The 22,564-nt window shown below is 25.3% G+C and overlaps 3 protein-coding genes across 7 annotated transcripts; 2 read left to right on the forward strand and 1 right to left on the reverse strand.

Annotated features, from left to right (window-relative positions):
• Positions 1-460: 460 nt before the first annotated feature.
• On the forward strand, positions 461-6,620 carry LOC122710453 (DNA (cytosine-5)-methyltransferase PliMCI-like). The gene is made up of 15 exons (XM_043928315.1): positions 461-767; positions 841-1,414; positions 1,496-1,859; positions 1,942-2,268; positions 2,344-2,496; positions 2,585-3,044; positions 3,116-3,733; positions 3,822-4,151; positions 4,221-4,372; positions 4,446-4,780; positions 4,870-4,981; positions 5,077-5,226; positions 5,369-5,535; positions 5,755-5,995; positions 6,067-6,620. The coding sequence occupies exons 1-15, from the start codon at positions 641-643 to the stop codon at positions 6,292-6,294; spliced, it is 4,338 nt and encodes a 1,445-aa protein (XP_043784250.1). The 5' UTR covers positions 461-640; the 3' UTR covers positions 6,295-6,620.
• Positions 6,621-7,230: 610 nt separating this feature from the next.
• On the forward strand, positions 7,231-8,268 carry LOC122710399 (calcium load-activated calcium channel). The gene is made up of 4 exons (XM_043928229.1): positions 7,231-7,372; positions 7,486-7,563; positions 7,673-7,992; positions 8,094-8,268. The coding sequence occupies exons 1-4, from the start codon at positions 7,312-7,314 to the stop codon at positions 8,184-8,186; spliced, it is 552 nt and encodes a 183-aa protein (XP_043784164.1). The 5' UTR covers positions 7,231-7,311; the 3' UTR covers positions 8,187-8,268.
• A 299-nt stretch (positions 8,269-8,567) lies between these two features.
• On the reverse strand, positions 8,568-22,235 carry LOC122710365 (serine/threonine-protein phosphatase 1 regulatory subunit 10). Of its 5 annotated transcripts, XM_043928177.1 has the most exons (11): positions 22,202-22,235; positions 21,907-22,087; positions 21,033-21,807; positions 20,799-20,864; positions 19,870-20,054; positions 17,643-19,540; positions 12,010-12,236; positions 11,767-11,923; positions 11,359-11,673; positions 11,125-11,284; positions 8,569-10,837 (listed from the first exon to the last, which is right to left on the reverse strand). In XM_043928177.1, exons 4-11 carry the CDS (start codon positions 20,799-20,801, stop codon positions 9,979-9,981), a joined length of 3,804 nt encoding a protein of 1,267 aa, XP_043784112.1. In that variant the 5' UTR covers positions 20,802-20,864; positions 21,033-21,807; positions 21,907-22,087; positions 22,202-22,235; the 3' UTR covers positions 8,569-9,978. The 5 variants fall into 5 exon arrangements, with proteins under 5 accessions (XP_043784115.1, XP_043784114.1, XP_043784112.1 ...); XM_043928180.1 differs by lacking the exon at positions 21,033-21,807 and having other exon boundaries at positions 8,568-10,837; positions 19,870-20,016; XM_043928179.1 differs by having other exon boundaries at positions 8,568-10,837; positions 19,870-20,016; positions 21,033-22,087.
• Positions 22,236-22,564: the final 329 nt, after the last annotated feature.

Below are 22,564 nucleotides of genomic sequence, written 5' to 3' on the forward strand. Positions count from 1 at the left end.
ATATTTAAAGAAGAATTGAATTTTGTGTCATATTATTTATAATATATAAGATTATATTTTCTAATAAATATTATTATTTTAAATTCAATTATATATATTACACACATTATCTTATAAAATAAATTTGTATAAATAATTTGTATAAAGAACCAATCATAGTTCAAAACATGATATAGAAATTAAAGAAATAAAGGATAATACGTAAAATGATAATTTACTTAAATTATATTATTTATTAAATTTATATTAGAACATATTAATATTAAAATAACGCTATACATATAAAACATATACAAATCATAGAAATAAATGATAAATTATGTGAAATAAATGAAGAAAGCTTATATACTATATTTTCTACCAATATAACATAGCATTTTCATATAAACGAGCTTTAAAAAATTTTGGCGGTACAATCGTCAGCATACATGTTCTTATACTTATATGTGTGCTATTTAGCTGAAATTTGTTATACGATATTCATTAAAAATACAAAAAAAGTATTCGTTTATAATTATTTATAAAGTTAAAAATACATTCCTGGTGTATTTATTTCGATTTAAATATAAAAAGTTTATATTTTATAAAAAATAATATTAATTGTAGATAAATTCGATAAAAATAATCGATTTTATCCAATATGATATCTACTATCATACCAAACACCGAAACTTATGAGATAGAAAAACAAATACAAGTTGAAAATGATACGGAAGAACAACAAATATCTTTAAATAATTGCATTATAGAAGAAAATAAAAACGCAGGTAAGAAATAAATGATATTTTCAAAGAAAGTTCAACTAAATAATAAAGGTTAAATTTAATTTATTCTCATTAGTGATTGATACTATGATACTTGAAGAAAGCAATAATGATAGAAAAAAACTTCGTAGTGGAAAATACATTAGTACGAACACATCTAGTTTGAGTAAAATTAATGGAGATTTAAATAAATATGGATTATCACAACAAAGAATGCAATCTGTTAAAAAATCTGTTAAAAGAAAAAGTAATGGAGCTGAAGAGTTGGAAACAAAATCTCTTATGTTAGCACAAAACGAAAAAGTACTATGTGATAATAAATCTGATTTGACCTTAAAACAAATGCAATCAGATTCAAGTGATGAATCTGAAAGTAATATTCTTAAAAAAAATAAAACTGAAAATAATAATATAATTAATACAGAAGAATCAAAAATAATGCATCAGAAATCCTTTAATGTTCATCAAAAATGTGAATATTGTTGTCAGAAATTAACAAGTATAGATATAAAAATATATCCAGGTCATCCTAATAATGCAGTAGAAGAAATGATTGCATTAACAGATCCTAGATTATCTTTATTCACAGGAGAAGAAATTGTAATTCATGAAAGTGATGAAAGACCACAAAATAAAATTACTCATTTCTGGTAAGAATTCTTTATAATAAAAAAATAGATAAATTTCTTATTATTATTATGTTATGTATTATTTTATTTTTCTTTTTATAGCGTTTATGATAAAAATGGACATTTGTGTTCTTTTGACACTGGTTTGATAGAAAAAAATGTGGTACTTTATTTTTCTGGGTATATGAAACCTATTTATGAAGAAAACTCATGTCCAGAAGGAGGTGTGCCTACAAAAGACATGGGACCAATAAATGAATGGTGGGTGTCAGGGTTTGATGGTGGTGAATTGGCACTTGTAGGATTTACTACAGCATTTGCAGAATATATATTGATGGAACCTGCTGAAGTATATTCACCATTTATGGATTCTGTAAAGGAAAAAATTTACATGAGTAAAATAGTTATAGAATTTTTATTAGATGAAATCAATCCTACATATGAAGATTTGTTAAATAAATTACAAGTAAGAATTTTCATTAAGATTTAGCAAAAGTAAAATATTTTAACTTTTAATCTACAACTTCTATTAAAATATATTTTTTTAGACTATAGTTCCACCAAAAGGATTATCTAGATTTACAGAAGATTCTTTATTACGGTATGCACAATTTATCTGTGATCAAGTTATTTCCTTTGATGCATCAGCAGGACCAGAAGATCCTTTGTTAATTACAAGTCCATGTATGCGAGCATTAGTGACTCTCGCCGGTGTAACATTAAATAAAAGAATTGCATTACGCAGAACGCAATCTAGAGATCAAAAAAATAAAAAAACTACTTGGACGAAAGCTACAACCACAAAATTAGTTAATAATATGTTTGAAACATTTTTCTCTGATCAAATAGCTACAAATAGCGATAAAGAAATATCGGTATATAAAATTGAATAATGAAAATATTAATATTAAACAACATTTTAGTATAGTAAATATAATATATCATTACAGGGACCGAAAAGACATAGATGTGGGATATGTGAAACTTGTCAGCAACCAGATTGTGGAGTTTGTACAGCTTGTAAGGATATGATCAAATTTGGTGGATCTGGAAGAAGTAAACAAGCTTGCAACAGAAGAAGATGTCCAAATATGGCTATACAAGTAAAATATTTTAATAAATATTTCCAATCTTTATTCCAATATAAAATTTATTTTGTAACATAATTGAAAAAATTTTAAATAATTATAGGAAGCTGATGATTCAGATCAAGAAGATGATGATTTTAATGATACATTAATAGAAAATACAAAAATTACTCAAAAAATGATTTTAAAAGAATTTAAACATGTAGAAAAAGAAATTACATGGGTAGGAGAATCTATAATAAATGATGGTCGGAGAACTTTTTATAAATCAGTTATGGTTGTTGATGAAGAAATAAAAGCTAATGATTATGTTTTAATTGAATCAAATGATCCTACTGTACCATTACAAATAGCTAAAGTCATTTATATGTGGGAAGATAAAAATGGTGCAAAATTGTGTCATGCTAATTGGTTTCGAAGAGGCAGTGATACTGTACTTGGTGAAACATCAGATTCTTTAGAATTATTCTTACTTGATGAATGTGATAATGTTCCATTTACTTCAGTTAAATCCAAAGCTACTGTTATTTATAAAACTAATCCAAAAAATTGGAATGAATTGGGTAATTATATTTTTTATTCTTGGAATTTTATATTATTATTATAAGTTAAATATCAATTAATTATATTTTAGGAAATGCAGATATATTACCAGAAGATGAAATACAAAATAAAGATGGAAAAACATTTTTTTATCAAAAAAAGTATATTCCAGAAACAGCTCGTTTTGAGGATTGTTCTTTGGATCCTGAATGCCCGCGAAAAGAAATCAGTCATCGATTTTGTCCTGCTTGTATACGTTTTACTACATTACAATGTTATTATACACCAAAAGTTTTTGATCGGGAAGAAGAGAAGAATAGCAAAGAAGTGACCTATAATATAGTAAAATATAAAAATGAAGAATTTAGAGTTGGTTCTGCTGTATTTTTAATGCCAGGAGCCATAAAATATAAATATACATCTACATATCACATTTCTCAAAAAGTGAAAAAGGGAAAAGTAGATGAAGATATGTACCCTGAATATTATCGAAAATCATCAGATCATGTAAAAGGATCAAATTACGATACACCAGAACCATTTCACATTGGATATATAAATTCAATTTATGCAACAACTAATAATAAATTAGTTGCATCATCTGATATATGGATTAAAATAAATAAGATGTATCGACCAGAAAACACTCACAAAGGACTTACATTAATGCAACAAGTTGATCTTAATATGGTATATTGGAGTGATGAAGGTAAAATATTAGAAAAATAATAACATTAAAAAATTATATAAATTAATATAAATTGATTAATATTTTTTTTTAAATAAAAACATTTTAGTTTGTGATATTAAGTTTTCGGATGTAGCTGGAAAATGTTATTTGGTATATTCAGAAAATTTAGATCAATCTGTAGAAGAATGGACTACTGCTGGTCCATATCGTTTTTATTTTTCTCAAGCATATAATGCTTCAGAAAAAACATTTGTTGATCCACCATATTATGCTATGAATATTGGGAAGTTGGGAAGTGGAAAAGGAAAGGGAAAAGCAAAATGTAAAAGTAAAAAATTAGAAACAAATGATAATAAAAAAGTAATTGATAAGCCTATAAATTATTGTAAAGTGCCAAAAAAGTTAAAAACATTAGATGTTTTTGCTGGTTGTGGTGGTTAGTACAATATTAAAATTGAATTGCAAATGGTTAAAGATTTTTTTAAATTAAAATTGTATGTTATAGGATTATCTGAAGGATTGCGACAAGCTGGTATTGTAGACAATCAATGGGCAATTGAAAAAGATGAACCAGCTGCATGTGCATATCGACTCAATAATCCCAATACAACAGTATTTTGTGAAGATTGCAATGTACTTTTACGAAAAGTTATGAACGTAAGTTTAGCTAAAAAAAAATAGATAATAAATAATTTAATATAATATATATTATGTTTTTTTATCTTTTTAGGGTGATCTTTGTGATAATAATGGACAACGCTTACCTCAAAAAGGAGAAGTAGAATTATTATGTGGCGGTCCACCTTGCCAAGGTTTTAGTGGCATGAATCGTTTTAACTCACGCCAATATTCTCTATTTAAAAATTCTTTAGTAGTATCATGTTTGTCTTATTGTGATTATTATAGACCAAAATTTTTTATTATGGAAAACGTTAGAAACTTTGTATCATTTAAAAGAAGTATGGTACTAAAATTAACATTAAGGTGCCTCGTACGAATGGGTTATCAATGTACGTTTGGTATTTTACAAGCTGGAAATTACGGTATTCCACAAACAAGAAGAAGGTATCATATTTAACTTTTATCGAATAATAGAAATTTAATATTTTAAATTAATATTTCATATTTTTATTTCATAATTTATTTGTTTTTAGATTAATAATATTAGCTGCTGCACCTGGAGAAGTTCTTCCAAAATATCCTGAACCAACTCATGTATTTAGCAAGCGAGCATGTCAACTAAGCGTTATTGTTGATAATAAAAAAGTAAGACTTTATTAAATTTATATAGAAATTATTATATAGAAATATTATTTACTATATAAATTAGATAATTATATTATTGTGTTATTTTTTTATAGTATTCATCAAATTGTGATTGGATGGAATCAGCACCATATAGAACAATCAGTGTTCGCGATGCGATGTCTGATTTACCTAATATTCGAAATGGATGGAACAATGAAGAAATAGCTTATAGTGATGAACCAATATCACATTTTCAAAGAAAAGTAAAAAAAATTTATTTAATACTAATAGTAGTTAACTATTAATATTAACATCATTAATTATTTTTAACATATTAATTACTATTATATCATAAATTATATACATCTAAAATATCTTTAAATGTACTTATATATTTATTTATAGGTAAGACCTAAAGAACCTGATGCAATATTAAGAGATCATATTTGTAAAGATATGGCTCCATTAGTTGAAGCAAGAATAGCACATATACCAACTGCAAGTGGATCTGATTGGCGAGATTTGCCGAATATTATAGTCCGTTTAAGTGATGGAACATACTCAAAAAAATTGTAAATATATTTTATTTATAATTGTATATTACAAATAATTATTTATAATATTATATTATATATAATTATATTTAATTAATTAATTTAATTATGTATATTTCTATTTATATAAATATTATTATAATAAATAATAATAAATAAAAATTAAAATTATAATATAATATACTATTAAATTAAGTAATAATTTAAAAAATAATAATTTAAATGTTTATGTTATAGAGAATATATGTATCATGATAAGAAAGCAGGTAAAAGTTCTACTGGAGCACTTCGAGGTGTATGTAGTTGTTGCATGGGTAAAATGTGTGATCCAATTGCTAGACAATATAATACTTTAATTCCATGGTGTTTACCACATACTGGAAAGCGCCATAATCATTGGGCAGGTTTATATGGCAGATTAGAATGGGATGGATTTTTTGGTACTACTATCACTAATCCTGAACCTATGGGTAAACAGGTAAATAATATGTTATTTTTTTTTTTTAATTTTTTATTCATAAATGTTTAATTCTATTATCTATTTTATAGGGTCGTGTTTTACATCCGGAACAAACTAGAGTTGTGAGCGTAAGGGAATGTGCACGATCACAAGGTTTTCCGGATTCTTTTCGTTTTTATGGAAATATACTTGATAAACATCGTCAAATTGGTAATGCAGTTCCACCACCATTAGGTGCTGCTTTAGGTTTCGAGATCAGAAAGTGTTTAAAAAATGACAATATATTAAAAGCAAAAATTGAAGATTTTCACGATTGATAACAATATATTATAAGCATAAACTTTATGAAAAAAACTTTAAATATTATTTAAAATCTTAATAGTAGTTTCTAAGTTAAAATTTATTTTATCTATATAAATTTACCCATATGTGTTCAGTAAAGACATAAACAAATGTTTTTACTAGTTATATGACCAAAAGTATTATGTGATGCATATTGTTATGCAATATTAGCGGTAAAAAGTGCAACGTTTATTCCAGTATATGTAATAATTTTCAAGGATAAATATATCAGTATTTTAAGTTAACTTAAGAAACTAGTTTTCAAGAATTTTGTTTAATACCTTTCATGTGAAATCAAAAAAATTATTGTAAAAGTTTTATCTTATTGCACATTATTATTGAATTATGGCATTATTTAATCAATTTTAATTATTAATAATTAATGACAAATTATATAATTATAGAATTAGAAAAATCCGTAAAAAAAATTATAAGATTTATAATGAATCAATAATTTTTTAATTATGCTAAATATATAAATATTAAGGTTTTTCATGTATCAATTGCTGTTTCATATAAAAAATATTTGTAATTTTATCACAGTATATGTATATATTGTATCTTTTTGCAGATATATTAAAATTATTGTTTATTGTTTATTAATATAATTTTAAAAGAAAAGTACTAACTATAAATGAAAACTAACTATAAACTATAAAAAAAAAATAAAGTTAAGTAATACAAAAAATATTTATTATGAAATAAAAATTTTATAAAGAAATTATGTTTTTAATTTTTTAATTCTAGAGATTATTATATTTAAAATATATATTAATATTTAAACTTTTTATGAATAAATAAAAATAGTTATTTAAAAATAAATATTTTACAATAAATATTAATATATATATAATAATAGATAATAGATAATCAAGATTAATTTTATTCCCATTCACAGCTGTTCAAGTTTGTTAAGATAGGAATGGTATTTTCAAGACATAAAATATATATATTTGAATAATTTAAAGAATATTCACATTGTTTTTGTTATCATGTGGGCTGATACTATTTTAATTGTATTTATTAGTATTTGTACAGCATTATTAGGAGAAGGTAATGACACTTCAATATTATTATAATATTATGCGTGCGTCGTTTTAAGTTTAAGGTTATATTTTCTATTTTCATATTATACTATTTTTAATTAATTTTCATATTATTAATAGGTTTAACGTGGTTAATGGTTTATAGAACAGAAAAATATCAAAAATTAAAAGCTGAAATAGAAAAACAAAGTAAAAAATGTAAGTTTTTTAATAAAAATTAATTATTATAAATTATTTCTTTTAATTTAAACGAATAAAACTAAGTATAGTTTTAATAAATTAAATTCTTATCTTTAATTAATTTTAGTGGAAAAAAGAAAAGAAGCACATGGAGATTCATTAGATAAACAACAGAAAAAAAAAATTGAACGAGAAGAAGAAAGATTAAAGAATAATAATAGAGATTTATCTCTTGTAAAAATGAAATCAATGTTTGCAATTGGATTTGCATTCACAGCTCTTTTAAGTATGTTTAATAGCATTTTTGATGGTAGAATTGTGGCAAGATTGCCTTTTGTTCCAATTAGTTGGATACAAGGTTTATCACATAGAAATCTTCCAGGAGATGACTATACAGAATGTTCATTTATTTTTTTATATATATTATGTACTATGAGTATTAGACAGGTAAATTCATACCTTTCATATTTTTTATTTTTATTTTAATTTTTTTTTATTATTTCATAATATTTTATTTTAATTTTTATTTAAATAATTATTGGTTGCAGAATATTCAAAAAATGCTTGGATTTGCTCCCTCTAGAACTGCAAGTAAACAAAGTGGAAGTATTTTTGGTCCTCCACCTCAACAATTTAAATGAATTTGAGCAAATATTAAATTATAAATTCATATATATATATATATATATATATATATATATACATATAATGTTATTTAATTATTATTTAAATTTTTATACTATAAATCTTGATAAAATATTTAAATATTTATGAATAATTAATATTAAAGTTATAATTAATATTGATTAAAATTACATATATTACAATATAAATTTACTATATTACTATTACACTTGCTCTATTTAATTAAACGTAATAAATTAAGTATTCAATACTGTGATGTTTCTTTTTTAATTAAACTTTATATAATACATTATATTAATGTAGATTATAAAATTATTAATAACTTATTATTTAAACATTAATTGTTAACGCTTTTGAAAAAATTATATACTATTAATAAAATGGATAACTATAAACATAAAAACAATGACTTTATATAAAATTGAAAAGATAAATAGTAATATTTAAAAATACGAGGAGAAAATAAAATATATAAAGAAGTCATAAAGGAAGCATTGATATAATGCAGCATATTTTAGAAAATAGGTGTGATTCATGTATTCCATTAAGCAGCTCTTATACAACAATCAATGTTATATACAAACATAACGATCAATCATATACAAAAGATAACCACTACCCTTAATTCGTAAAAAATATTTAATACAATAATATATCAGTGATCTATTTCATAGAGCACATATTCAAACTTGTATGTGAAAATATACTCTATAAATATTAGATCTTTTTGCATTTAACTAGTTCAAATCATATACATTTTTACTAAAAATTCTTGCTTTTTTTTATATTATTACATATTATTTAAGCCTAAAACAGTCTCTTGTTATTAGAGCTAGCGACGTTTTATACAAATGATACAATTATAATATTTACAATCAATCTACATACACGATTAAATATATTTTAATTTAATAAAAAGTTACTTAAATCATTATTTGAACTTTTGGTGTTATGATGTTCCATTGTATATTACGCTTAATTCATTTTAACAGCATTTTAATTACATATATTCATTAGTATGTAGAAAGCGATAAAACACCCAACTGGCAATCGGAAAGACAAATGCTTATTAAATTGGAATTTGCACTTCCTGCTTACTAGTGTCATATCTTTTGAAATCACTCTATTCGTCATGCCAATAAGATTAAAACTTGCAACGATTCTATTTTTTTGATTACATCAACCATACTTTCGGCAGTGGCTACTATTTGTAAACCGCGAACGTAAAGGGAAGACATATTAATCGAGATATCATTTTATATGAAGTGCCATAATTTTTAATACATTTTGGAAATAAATAAAAGTATTTTTTCCTTCAAATTCTTTTTAAAATATCTATTCGAAATTATAATAAAAAGTAATGTGTAGGAACCTCTTGCCGTCCAGCAGCCGATGAACCTATTGTTTTTCTTTCATTGTCATTTTAGATTTAAAGCAGTTTTCAATCTTGAAAGTCTGCAAGTATATTTCACGAAAAATAAATTTATTATGCTTTCTTTTTATAATATTTATCTTTCGTATTATATGATGCAAATAAATTGAAAATTATCAAATATTAAATTAAATAGTTTAAATCTCGTGAAAATGTAAATGTAAATATCATGTGCTTAATTCTTTGCATTATTTAATAAAAGATTGCACATTATTAAATTTTTTAGCTAATGTGAGCTTGTGTCTAATATGATTTTAATAGTATCATATTCATTTCTATTGATTCATATCAAATAGAATGAATGTTTATGTTACACTACTATGAAAATTTCAAATTATTCATTATTTTAAATTATTTCAAAATGGTGGACAATTCACTCCAGGATGTAAATATTGACATTTGTCACCGACTCGACAATAACCATTTTTTGAAAATTGTCGGCACACAGGTGGTTGTTTTCCATTTCCTCTCCATCCACCACCACCTCCTCTCCATCCACCTCTTCCAGGGGGTCCTCCACCACCTCTATACCAACCAGGTCCAGGAACACCTCTACCTCTACCATGCATTGGACCAGCACCTCTAGGACCTTGGAAATTAGGTCCAGGGCCGTATAATGGACCAGGAGGTCCTTGAAAATTATTTGGATTCATATTATTGAATCCTATATCTTCTGGACCCATTATACCATAACTTTCTTGTTGTTGATTATACATAGGTGGTGGTCCCATCATTCCAGGTGGTACCATTGGACCACCTTCCATTCCTGGTGGAAATGCATTTGGTATATTTCCCATTGGATTCATTGCCATTCCATCAGGTACAACAACTTTTCCATCTCCTGTTCTCCATCCTCCTCCTCCTCCTCCTGCTCCTCCTCCTCCAGTAGACATTGGACCACCCATTTCAGGACCCATTGGACCCATATGAGAAGGTCCTATCATTTGCTGAGACATTTGAGGCATTGGGCCCATTGAAGTTTGAGGACCCATAGGTGTCATTACTGGTTGTTGATTATGAGAAAATGATGGATAATGAAAATTCGAAACTGCCGGTGTTTGAGGTTGCAATTGAGGTTTTGGTTCTGGCCATGGCATAGATGTAAAATCTTTCTCACTTTCTTTATTTCCTGTGAGATCATCCAAAGGAATGACTTTAGGTTCGTTATATACGTGATGTCGTTCTTCATCAGGCTCTGCTGCAGAATCTGGAATCCTGAAAATTAAAAATTAAAAAATTCATACATCAAATAAAATATTTTATTTAATCAATTTATAAAATATTTTTTAAATATTTTCTGTAGAACTTGTATCAATGAATTATAGTTCATATATTAAACTATCCAATGGTTCAAAGTTCTTATTCTGTTAATATGGCATGCTTAGTCTTACACAAATAATTATTTTTGTAGTAATTATATTTGTGTGTGTCAACATGCATAATTAAATTTAATTTTAATAAAGAAAAAATCTAATATATATACATATAATGTATATACATACATGCTTCGATTAAAATATAGTGCCTGTAATATTCCTTTTTCTCGAGCATATTGAATATCTTTTTCTCTGCTATCTTTTCCAGGCTCTACTAAAGGTGGCGGTAAATCAATTGAAATTAAAGGTTTCCATCTTGTTCTTTCTTCCATTAAGTCTTCATTACCTGTAAGATCATTTTTTAAATCATACTTTTTTTAATATTTAATACAATAAAAAAATCATATTTTAATAACTTACTTAATTTTCTAGCCATCTGGAATGCTTCCCTCTCATTCTGTTTTTCCATTTGTTTCATATCAGTAAATGTTTTTGTTACGTTTACTCTCTCTGTTTCATCTAATTCGAAATAACGCACTGATTCAAGGTCTGTTTTCCATTTTAATATTTTCTTTGGTCCTTTGCGTTTCTGAAGTAATAAAACACTTCTTAAACCATCAACATATCGTATTTCTGGATAAGAACCAATATTTTCTTTTTTCGTTGATTCAGACATGGAAGATATATCTTCCGGAGAATTAGTTTTTTCTTCCGTATCATCTTCCGGTGTTGGTGCTAAAAAGCAATATTTAAAAATTTTTTTTTGAAGTATATATATTTAAAATGAAATATTTATTTAAATCGATAAATGGAAATAAAATAACTTACTGTTACTTCTAGCATCATCATCGATATCCGTTTTGAATATTCTGTTTTCTTTTTGATCGTCTATCGTTTCTTCTTTCTCTTTTTTCGCATCTTCGTCTGAATTTTCCCTTTCCTTTTGTTCTTTATCTTCATCCGTCTCTAACGTATCTTGATAAAACTTAAAAGAAAAAAAATTTTTATAGTATAAAAATATATAAGACACGTATTAATTTTCATCATTAATGCAATAATAATTATATATACTTTAAAATTAGGCTTGACAACAACGGGTGATTTTTCATCGGCACTTGGTGGTGAAGTAGGTGGAGGTGTAACATCACGATTATCACTATTGGCAGTTTCTTGTTTCTTAGCTTCCGTGGGACCATCTTTCGTGATAGATGTTCTTCGTTTTCTCTTTCTTGGTTCTTTACTTTTCGTTGATGCGGTCAAAGCATCCATAAACATATCACTTTCTTGCAAAACCATTGCTGTAAAAAATGCAATGAATATTTATAAATAAAGTAAAATAAAAAAAATTTTTTATTAATACCAAAATTTTATTAATACCAAAATTATTAAAAAAATAGTAGTAAAAATATTTTACTACTATTAAAGGGAGAAAAGATTAATACTGCCTTAATATATCTACAATAAAATATTTATATTAAACATTTAGTTTTTAAAAATCAAAAATATAAATTATAGAATTATTGATCAATAAATAATGCACTTTATAAATAATTTTCAAGTAATTTTTGAATTTTTGCTACAATCACGAAAGAAAAAAATTCTATCTTTTCATTTACTCGATTAATGATGAGATAAAAATCATAATTACATTTATAGTAATATAATGCTGTAAAAGAAATATTCAGTTGTTCAATATTTAATTGCATATGTCTGCATCAATCCATATAAAATTTCATCACCTGGAAAGAAAAAGAACTTATAACTTTATAAAACTGCATGAAGATAGAAGTAAATTCCTTGTTCCATGATAGATCTATAAGCAAATAATACTTGTAACAAATATTAGATAAAAAATGAATAAGAAGGATATCCATAATGAATCTGTAACAAAAATACAATTACTATTTTTTAATAATATAAAATATTTTATTTTAAAATAGTATTAAAAGAACGAAATCACTATGATTTATTAATAAAAAGAATTTATATAATATTGGATAAATATTAAATAATATAATTAAATTTTTTTTAAATTACGCATTTATAAACATAATTATAAGTTACATCATTAATTGATTTTTACAATAAACAAATCAATAAATTTACTAATAGATCAATTATTTTCTATATATTGAATTATTTCATTTATTCGTAACTTTAGATTTAAAAGAAAGAATAAATTCGTATATATTAGTTCTATTATTTTAAATTCATAATATCAAAAAATTAAGAATGTAAATAAATTAATTTAAGAAAAATAAATATAAATTAATTTCTCTCTACAGAACATATATTTTCTTATTACATTATTTCCCTTTAAATATTAGTAAAAAATGATATTAAATGAAAGAACATATTTAAATTAAAATCTTTATATTTTTTAACGATGCAATAAATTAAATATAATTTATTATTTTTCATTAATATTATATGAAAGATTGTACTTCAATTATTACATATATTATTTTTTTATTTATTATTTTTAATGCATAAGAATAAAAATTTTATATATTTAATATTTAATTTTGTTTACTATTTTTTAATTTTTTTAGATTTTTAAATTCAAATTTATGTATGTATTCATTAATTAATTTTGCACGTATTCGTTACAAGATACTCAATAGCTGTAAGAAATACGAAAGTTTATTATTAAACGAATTTACTTAAAAAATTTGTTACTCTTTTATGTATAATAAACTGACGTCGAATAAAAATTCAATAATTGCATAATAATAACAAAAATTATTATACATGTAGAAAGAAAATCTAAGAAATATATATCAAGTCGATAAGTCATATTGATAATTATATAAATGTTTTTAGAATGTATTCGATAAAAGTGATAATAGTAAACTGGGGAATAATATGCGGGTTTTAATTATACGGCTCCAATTTTATTTCCATAAACCTTTGATTCATGCTCAAATAGTTACTTCATTTTAAAAATGTTTCAAATTGTAAGCGTGCTCTTAACGTATTATATGTACGCAACAATCGAGACGCATTTTCTTTGATAACATTTCATTTCGTTTGTAAAAGTTTTTTTTGATTAATACATACTAATTTTTTTGTCGAAAATTATTATTAAGATTTTACGCAATTCATTAACAATGATTTTCTATTCTTTGCGTGTATGCATGATATATTAAAAATATAAATTTATTTTCATCTTTAAAGTAACGATACGATTTTGTATTCTATTTTATATAAAAATGAATATGTAATCATTTACGATTTAATCAAAAGCTAAATATTTATGTCAATATAAATGTAATTATAAATAACAATTTAAATGTAATATGCAAATTAAAGTTATATGTACCTTAAAATTAGTGTAACTATTTTGTTTTTAATATTATATTTAATAAATAGCATAAAAATTATTATAAATAAAAACGGCATATTTTTTTTTGAATTAATGTCTTGTATACTATAAATTGAAAGAAAATATTTATTAAACGAAAAAAATATTTTCGGTATAAAAAAGCATATTTCGGTAGACAAAAAATGAATTTGTAAATATTAACTTGAATAATATTATATTGAATAATATAATGATTTTAGATTTTATTTTTAGTCGATCGCTTTTTCAAATTCAAATATAAGTGAGGTAAATACCACATGACGAGCATGTCCACGAATGGCGCGGACTTAAATATGTTGAATGGTTAATATACTATGTGAACGTAATGCAACTGCTACGAGAAACAGAATCTGACCCCATACACGAGTGCCGATATAAAGACTATCGCAAAAACATCGGCCTCAGTAGTCCACCGAGCACACCAAGAAGTGCGCCGTTGCGCAACTCCGTCGTTAACCGCCCATCCTCCTTTTCATGCGTCCAATTCAAATAAATGATTTTCAAATACTATCTTTACTATAATATTTAGCGATTTAAAATAATAGAATTTTAAAATGCATTTATATGATATAAATGCTTTTTATACTTTCAAATAAATAGTTAAATATAAAATTAATCGTGCTCTGTTTTATTTTTAATTACGAAATAAATTTTTTACAACCAAAACAAAAAAACTGCGATTAATTGAGGATATTTTTGCAAATGCAGAAAAGTTTAAATACACAAAAACGCTCCTACCTCAAAATTTTTTTTTTACTCAATAAAAATTATATTATTTTAAAAAATATGAATTCGAAAGAATATTTTAAAAAGATAACAATTTGCTTGAATCAATGACGAGCATAATATAACAGACGTCCGCGTTTCGTTTTTCCTGCTTTCTTCTTTATATTTTTCTCTTGTTCCAGTATTGTATTTTCACCCGATTGTTAATCCGCGATTACTGGCAAGGAAGAAGACTTCTTCGCCATGTCGACGTTGTCATTGCAATTAGACGATTATCTGTCGTAAGAAGAGGCCCGTTGATCCTAAGGGGCAGCTTGCTCGAAGACGTCGAGTCGATACGCAGCGTTGTATTTCATGCAATTTCAAAAGTGCTTTCATTCCACGAAATTCTGCATTCTTTTTTTTTGTTTTTTTTTTTGTTTTTTTTTTTTTTGTTTTTTTTTTTTTTTTTTTTTTTTTTTTTTTTTTTTTTTTTTTTTTTTTTTTTTTTTTAATCAACTTTCTTCGAATGTCGTGCCACATTTTTCTCGCTTTCATCTATTCATTCACACATACTATTTATTCTTTCGTACTTTCCGTTTCATTCTTTCAATTTCTCCCTTCCCTCCCCTTCCCGCCTCCTGTTGCTCTTTCACACTTGTTTATGTATTCTTTCTCTCTTCTCTCTTTCTCTCTCTCACACGCACACTCACTCTCTCATTCTTTCTCATTTTTATAAGGATATCTTGGGACTGTGTGCCCATTGCAAATTTCAATTCTCTCTGATGAACGCACGAACGTATTCGAATCATTCTGCAAATCCACTGTGAACTAAACAATGATACAAAATTGAAAAATAATATTACTTAAAATTTTTTTCCCTTGTGACACTCGAAACGGTATTACAATATTAAACGAAAAAAATATATAATTTATCAAATAAATTTAAAACAAATTTAATACAAATACATACAAGGATTATTAAATACTAAAAAACTAAAAATGATTTTATAAATAAGCTTGAATATTTGCATTATTATATTTTTTAGAATCCGAAATCTTCATAATTTTTTAAGAAAAAAATTAGCAATAAAATTTATTTTTTAAATATTTTATCTTTATAATATTATTACTTAAAAATTATTGATATGTGATACCATTTCAAGAGTTTTGACTTTATTTGCACTTTAGACTTGTGCGATTAGTCACCGAGAGGATGGAAATCTGGATGGGCTCACGGTATGAGTGTTTGCTTTATCAAACATTCAGTGAGCAAGATGTATAGCAGAAACCCAAGAGTTAAATATTTCCAGATTTCTGATCAATTTATTTAAATGCTTATAGGGTGTACATGTACAAGGGAAGAAGTATGGACAGACAAGAGTTGGTTTGTTTCCTTACCTAAGTAGATTAGTAACATCCATGGTGACTTCTATCAGGTGTATCGTTCGATGAAGAACGGTAAAACACACACCCCGAAAATTATATCGATATAAAACACACCTTTTCTTTATCCGAGTAATTTTTAAAAGAAACTGCACGGTTACTTTCAATTATTAATTGTTAAAAATATTCGACTCTATTTTTTACCATATAGCACTAATTTTAAGACATTTTATACATATGATTTAATTAATACTTTATCGAAGATTACCTGCTGAATCTTCTTAATATAGGAAATAAATCGATGCTGAAAGAGCCAATCCTAATGTTCTTCATTCTTCTAATATGACGTTAATTATCGAAGCAAGCATAAGATCCGCTCGATCCACTTCCACGTGGGTCAATTGATATAGATTTTCTTTTAACTTCTATAATATTCTTAATAACTCTTAGGAAAGTAATATAGGGTTTTAATATATACTATAAACTAGAATAATATGCCTGAAAAAAACTGTAGATTAATAAAATAAATAAAAAGTCTATGCAAATTTTATCGAATTAAATAAAAATAGTAATGTTCACGTAATGTGTAAGGTATACAGTTTGTTCGTATTTCTCCTGGAGCCAATCACCTGTAAACTCAATATTAAGAAGTTAGTAATTGCTTATACGATTAAAAAACTAATGTTCAAAGACTAGTTGAAATTAATGAAATGAAACTTTTATTTATTAAAGAAATAAATTCTTATTTTTAAAAAATGTATTATTTTTAAATTCATTTTTTTATCAAAAATTAATATGTATATACATACATATATAAATTTTTAACTTAATAATTTTATTATAATATTTAATATTTTTTACATTTCTTTATATTTTAAGAATAAAACGGAAATTAAGAAAATTAAATAAATAATTTGTTATACAAAGAAATTAATTTTTAAGAAGCATAATCATAAATTAATTTAATTATATATTAATATAATTATAATATTAATTATAATCAATTCTAAATTATTTTTACTCAATGAGAGATTCTGATGAAGTGCTAAAATTCTTCAAAAGCATTAAATTTTAATCACATATCTAGTCTTTGAACATTAGTGTTTTATAAAAATTTAAGACAGTATATATTTTTCTCCCTAAAGAATTCAAATTGAATTTGTTGCAAAAAAAATAAATATACATATTATATTTCAATATTTCAAAAAAAATTTTAAGTACAATATTTGAGATACTATGTAATACTTACGTTTTGGTTTTGGTGGTATTAATTTGATGCCTCCTTTTTTTTCTTCACTTGGAGGTGTAGTTGGTGATTCCAATGATAATTTAGCTCGTTTATCTGTTGATGAAATAGATTCTCGAAGTGGGGATGGCCTTTTCAAGGTAGGTAATTTTTGTGGTATGACTTTTTTATCAATGATGGGATGTAATTTTTTTGCTGATCTTGGTGGTGGAGGTTTTACTTCTTCCTCCAAACCTGTTGATCTGAATTTAGAGTTAAATGTTTTCACAGTCTTTGGCCGCATTGTAGAATCTTGAGAATTCTTTCTACTCTCAATGGAAATAGAAATGTTCTTCTTCTCTGGTACTGCAACAACTTTCTTTGAATCAGTCTTATTTTCTTTAGAACTATCCCGAGAGTCTGTTGATGATTTCCTTACAATCGCATCGCCTAATTTTTCCTCTTCCAACTTCTTTTTGGGTATTTTTCCGAATTTCGAACTTAATGCTTGTCCTTGAATCTTTTCTAATGTTGCTTTATCTTTTTCTGCTTGATCTTTCTTCTGTTTTTCCTTTTCCCGCTCTTTATCAGATTTATTTTTACTAGAATTATGTTTATTGGATGAATTAGATGAATGATGTTTTTCTTTGTCCTTGGAAGACTTGTCCTTGGAATTAGAACTTTTTGAACTACTATTAGAACTACTACTAGAGCGATGACTACTAGATTTGTAAGATGTGGAACTAGAACGATGTGAACTGGAACTTGAAGTATGTTTAGAAGAACTTTTGGAGGATGAAGATGAACTATGATGACCTTTTTTATCTGAACTACTAGATTTTTTGTCATCTTTTTTAGAAGAGTCCCGATTTTCTTTATTACTAGATTTACTACTTTCACTATTAGTATTGTCTTTAAGATCTTTAATGTCTTTGCTTTCTTTATTTTTAATAAGTTCCACATCAAGACTATCTGTGGAATCTACTATAGTTTGTTTCACTTCACTTGAAACTTGGTCTAATTTTTCAGATTGTGCAATGTTTTTTTCACAATCTTGACCACTAACTACACCATCACTAAGTTCTGTAGATGCTACTTCCTCAGAAGTTTGTTTCACAGGAAGGGTATTCTCCACAATATCTCCATTAACATCTATATTTGTACTATTTGTATTTAAAACACTATTAATATTAGAAGCATCTGTCTCCACTTTTGTAAGAATTTGTTTGCCTTCACGAATTGTAATTTTATACACAGGAACTGGAGATTGTGAAGATGTAGATACCACAACAAAGGCAGGTTTTTTTGATTGTGATGATAAGTGTTGTTGTATTTGCATCTGTTGTGGTTTACTAACAACTTGCAATTGTAAAGGTTGCACAGTTGTTCTCTCTTGTACCTGTTGTTGTTCTTGTGATGGTTGTTGCTGTTGTTGCTGCTGCTGCTGATGATGATGAATGTGAGATACTGCAATAGTTGATGTGGAATTTGAAATAAATTGCAAATCTTGCACTTGAACTGTTGCATTTTCTGTACCCTCTGGAACTTGTTGGATACCACAATGAATTGAATACTGTTGCTGTTGTGCTGATTGAGATACCAAACTTTGTCCCAGAACTCCTGTAGTTTGTACTGGAATAGTCATGATTTGTGCTGGTACAGAATTTGGTGCAGCTTCCCCTTTCACTATTTTTAACCATTGTTCAACCAATCGACTAGCTAACACTCTAACACCTTGATGACTACCTTCTTTTGATAAACCTTTTATTAATTTTGGACAATTGTTGCTTTTTAATCTTTCTATATCTACTGGGCATAATAATAGAAGTTCTAAAAGTTCTTGAATTAAAGCCCAATTTTTTGCAAGAATACCATCTGTAAGCCACATATGTATGAGATTCCATCCTCCAGCACCCATAAATCTAAATAAATAAACAAACAAACAAACAAAAGTAAAATTATAAATTATTCTATTATAAATTTTATTTGTTTCAAAAATATCTTTAAAAAATATTTTATAGAACTCTTATCAGTGAGTACAATTTATTAATGAAACTGTCCAATGGTTCTGAGTTCCTTTTTTATTCTAGCATACATTTTAAATTTTACATAAATATTTTGTATAAAATATAAATATTTATGTACTTTAGTATGCAATTATACAAATTTTTCTTTATATAAGTACAAGTTTTAAATATATATATATAAGTTTCAAATGCAAATAATTAATTAGAAAAAAATTTATACTTACTGACTAAGTAAATCTGTATTTGTAGTTTTCAATATTTGTATATAAATGCATTTTGAAACAAGTTTTTTGGAAAATTTTGTCATTAAACTAGCCAACCGATGAACTTCTTCTTTACTTTTTATACCTCCAGTTGGCCCCAATAAAACACTAAGACATTTCAATAAAGATAGAGGATCTATACGTGGCTGAAAAAGCACATGCAAGAATACATCACATATTTCAAGTTTTTATATAAGATAAGGTTATGTAGAATAATATAAAAAAATTGAATCTCAATCAAATTGAAATTAGTCTATTTTTGAATGATTTAATAAAATGATAGTCTGATATATCAGCAAAAAGTTATTTAAATTAATTTTTATTTCAATTATTATTTATCAATTTATATAATTGTCAATTTTTGCAATATATAATTTCAAAAACATTATCAATGTATTTATGCAAATTTAACCTTTACTATAAAACAATTTTTAAAATTATTATTATTTATTTTATATTTTATTTTATATATTTTATATGTGAGTTATTATTTTTATTATATAATTATAAATTGCATATTAAAGTAGAATATAATCAGAACAATAAGTAAAAATTTAAATATTAAGTAAAATATTCATCATATAACATCGCATATAAAAGAAAAGCGCAAAGATCATTTACCTTCCCCATTTTGTTTAATATCAGTATTCAAATATATATTACATTAGTTTTATAAAAACTTTCATAAAACTACATAAATGCTCATATTGTACGATCATTAAAAGTTGATGACGCCAGAAATAGGATATGAGGTCATATGAACGAAGGTTATTGATCCTATCGCTTTCCCCTTCCATTATATTTGTCGTAATTTCTCGTATATGGCGCCCTCTCTCAAAAAATTTACGAAGAAAAAATATAAGTGAATTTTAAAAAATAACATGACTTACCATTTTGATGATATTTTTGATGATTTAACGCATATTGGAGTACAATCATAGGATCATGACGTAAATCTGTAATAAAACACAGAAATATTCGTTTTTTTAATGGGTAAAAGTGATATACTTTTTCAAAGTAACGTACACGACACCGCCATATTGTCGAATTTTTTCACGCACATAAAATATAGCTATCAAGTTATTTATCTATGAATATAAAATTATTTCATTAAAAATTATTACCTAAGCCTAAATATATTTACACAGATAATTATTCGCAAATATAAAATTTTTAAATTGTTTTGCTATTCTCATTATCCTTTTATCGTACTATACAAATCATCTGTATCACAAATCGCAAGTATCAATTAAAAGAGTTTTTATGATAAATTTTCTCTATTTTAATAAGTTCAATATAGTTTCAATATTTCTTTTCATTCCCTAAGAAGAGGTAACTTTAAATATTGAAATTGAGGAATAAAAGTTATAAATGGGAAAACTATTAATCTAAAATGTAAGCTCCTCGGTTAACGGCGATCACTCGATGGTCAACTGGCGGATTTCCTACTGCGCAATATCTACGCGCATATCCCACCCAGAATGGTTACACAATCAACCAATCACGTTTAAAATTTTCTTTAACATCAACCAATAATTACAGCGATCCCACCCCGTGTCACTGACGTCACCGAATAATTGTTATTTTTAGCACACCATGACTGTTCATTTGTGCTAGAATTTTGCCAAAATTATTTTATTTATAGGCAATCACTAACACTTTTAATAATGCTTCAATAATATCCAATTATCACTCGTGCAAATTTAAAATATAATAAATAGCTTGCATGCAATTTCTATTATAAAAACCAGACATTCCCAACTTGTATCACTAATACATTATTGCTTATATATCACCTTATTTTAAGTCTTAAATATTTTTACATTAAATTTCTTCTATTTTTATTATATATATTTCTTTAAGAAATATATGTAAAACTATATAGTATATAGTAGTAATCTATTGAACAAACAATATTAGAGTTGATTCCAATCAAAAAATTGTTGAAAAAATATATAATATACTTCGGCTTTTTTGAACGACAGAAAAGCCACTCACATTTGATTATTAATTAAATCCTTTTTATGGAAAATATATGATCACAGCTGTGTATAAGAAATTTAACATTTCCTATACACAAAAACGATGTGGCCCTATGCTCTGTCGAAAATAGGCTATGCATCGGCAAATGCTACAAGATTGTCCAAAATCCGTGGATATCTTCTTGCTGATCTGCCATCTGTAATCAAATATTGTTTAAACATTATTTCTATTATTTAAGTGTTAATTTTTTTGTTACATTTTGTTAAATAATTCCGAAATTTATTTTTAACTAAAGTAAAACTATTCTTACCTAACTACGTAGAAGATGATGTTACGCCCAAACCGGAAATGGTACATCTATAAGTGAGTCAAGCATAAACCTTTTTTATTTATCATATTAGGATTATGAACAAATAAATATTGAATATAAAAAATATATGATTTTATTAAAATTTATTACTAAAATATATATAAAATATAAATCTTATAAAATATTCAATATATTTTTTGAGTTATTTCCAATATGTAGATATAACTGATATTTAGTCAAATGAAAAACTTTATTAAAGAATTTTTAATAGCAAACAATAATTTATTAAATATATTATATATATTTTTTCAAATAAAGAAATTATTTTTATGATTATAAAAAATTTATGTAATTCAATCTTTA

Source organism: Apis laboriosa, unplaced genomic scaffold (assembly GCF_014066325.1).
Source record: "Apis laboriosa isolate Shangri-la unplaced genomic scaffold, ASM1406632v1 scaffold14686_cov152, whole genome shotgun sequence".
Lineage (NCBI taxonomy): Eukaryota > Metazoa > Arthropoda > Insecta > Hymenoptera > Apidae > Apis > Apis laboriosa.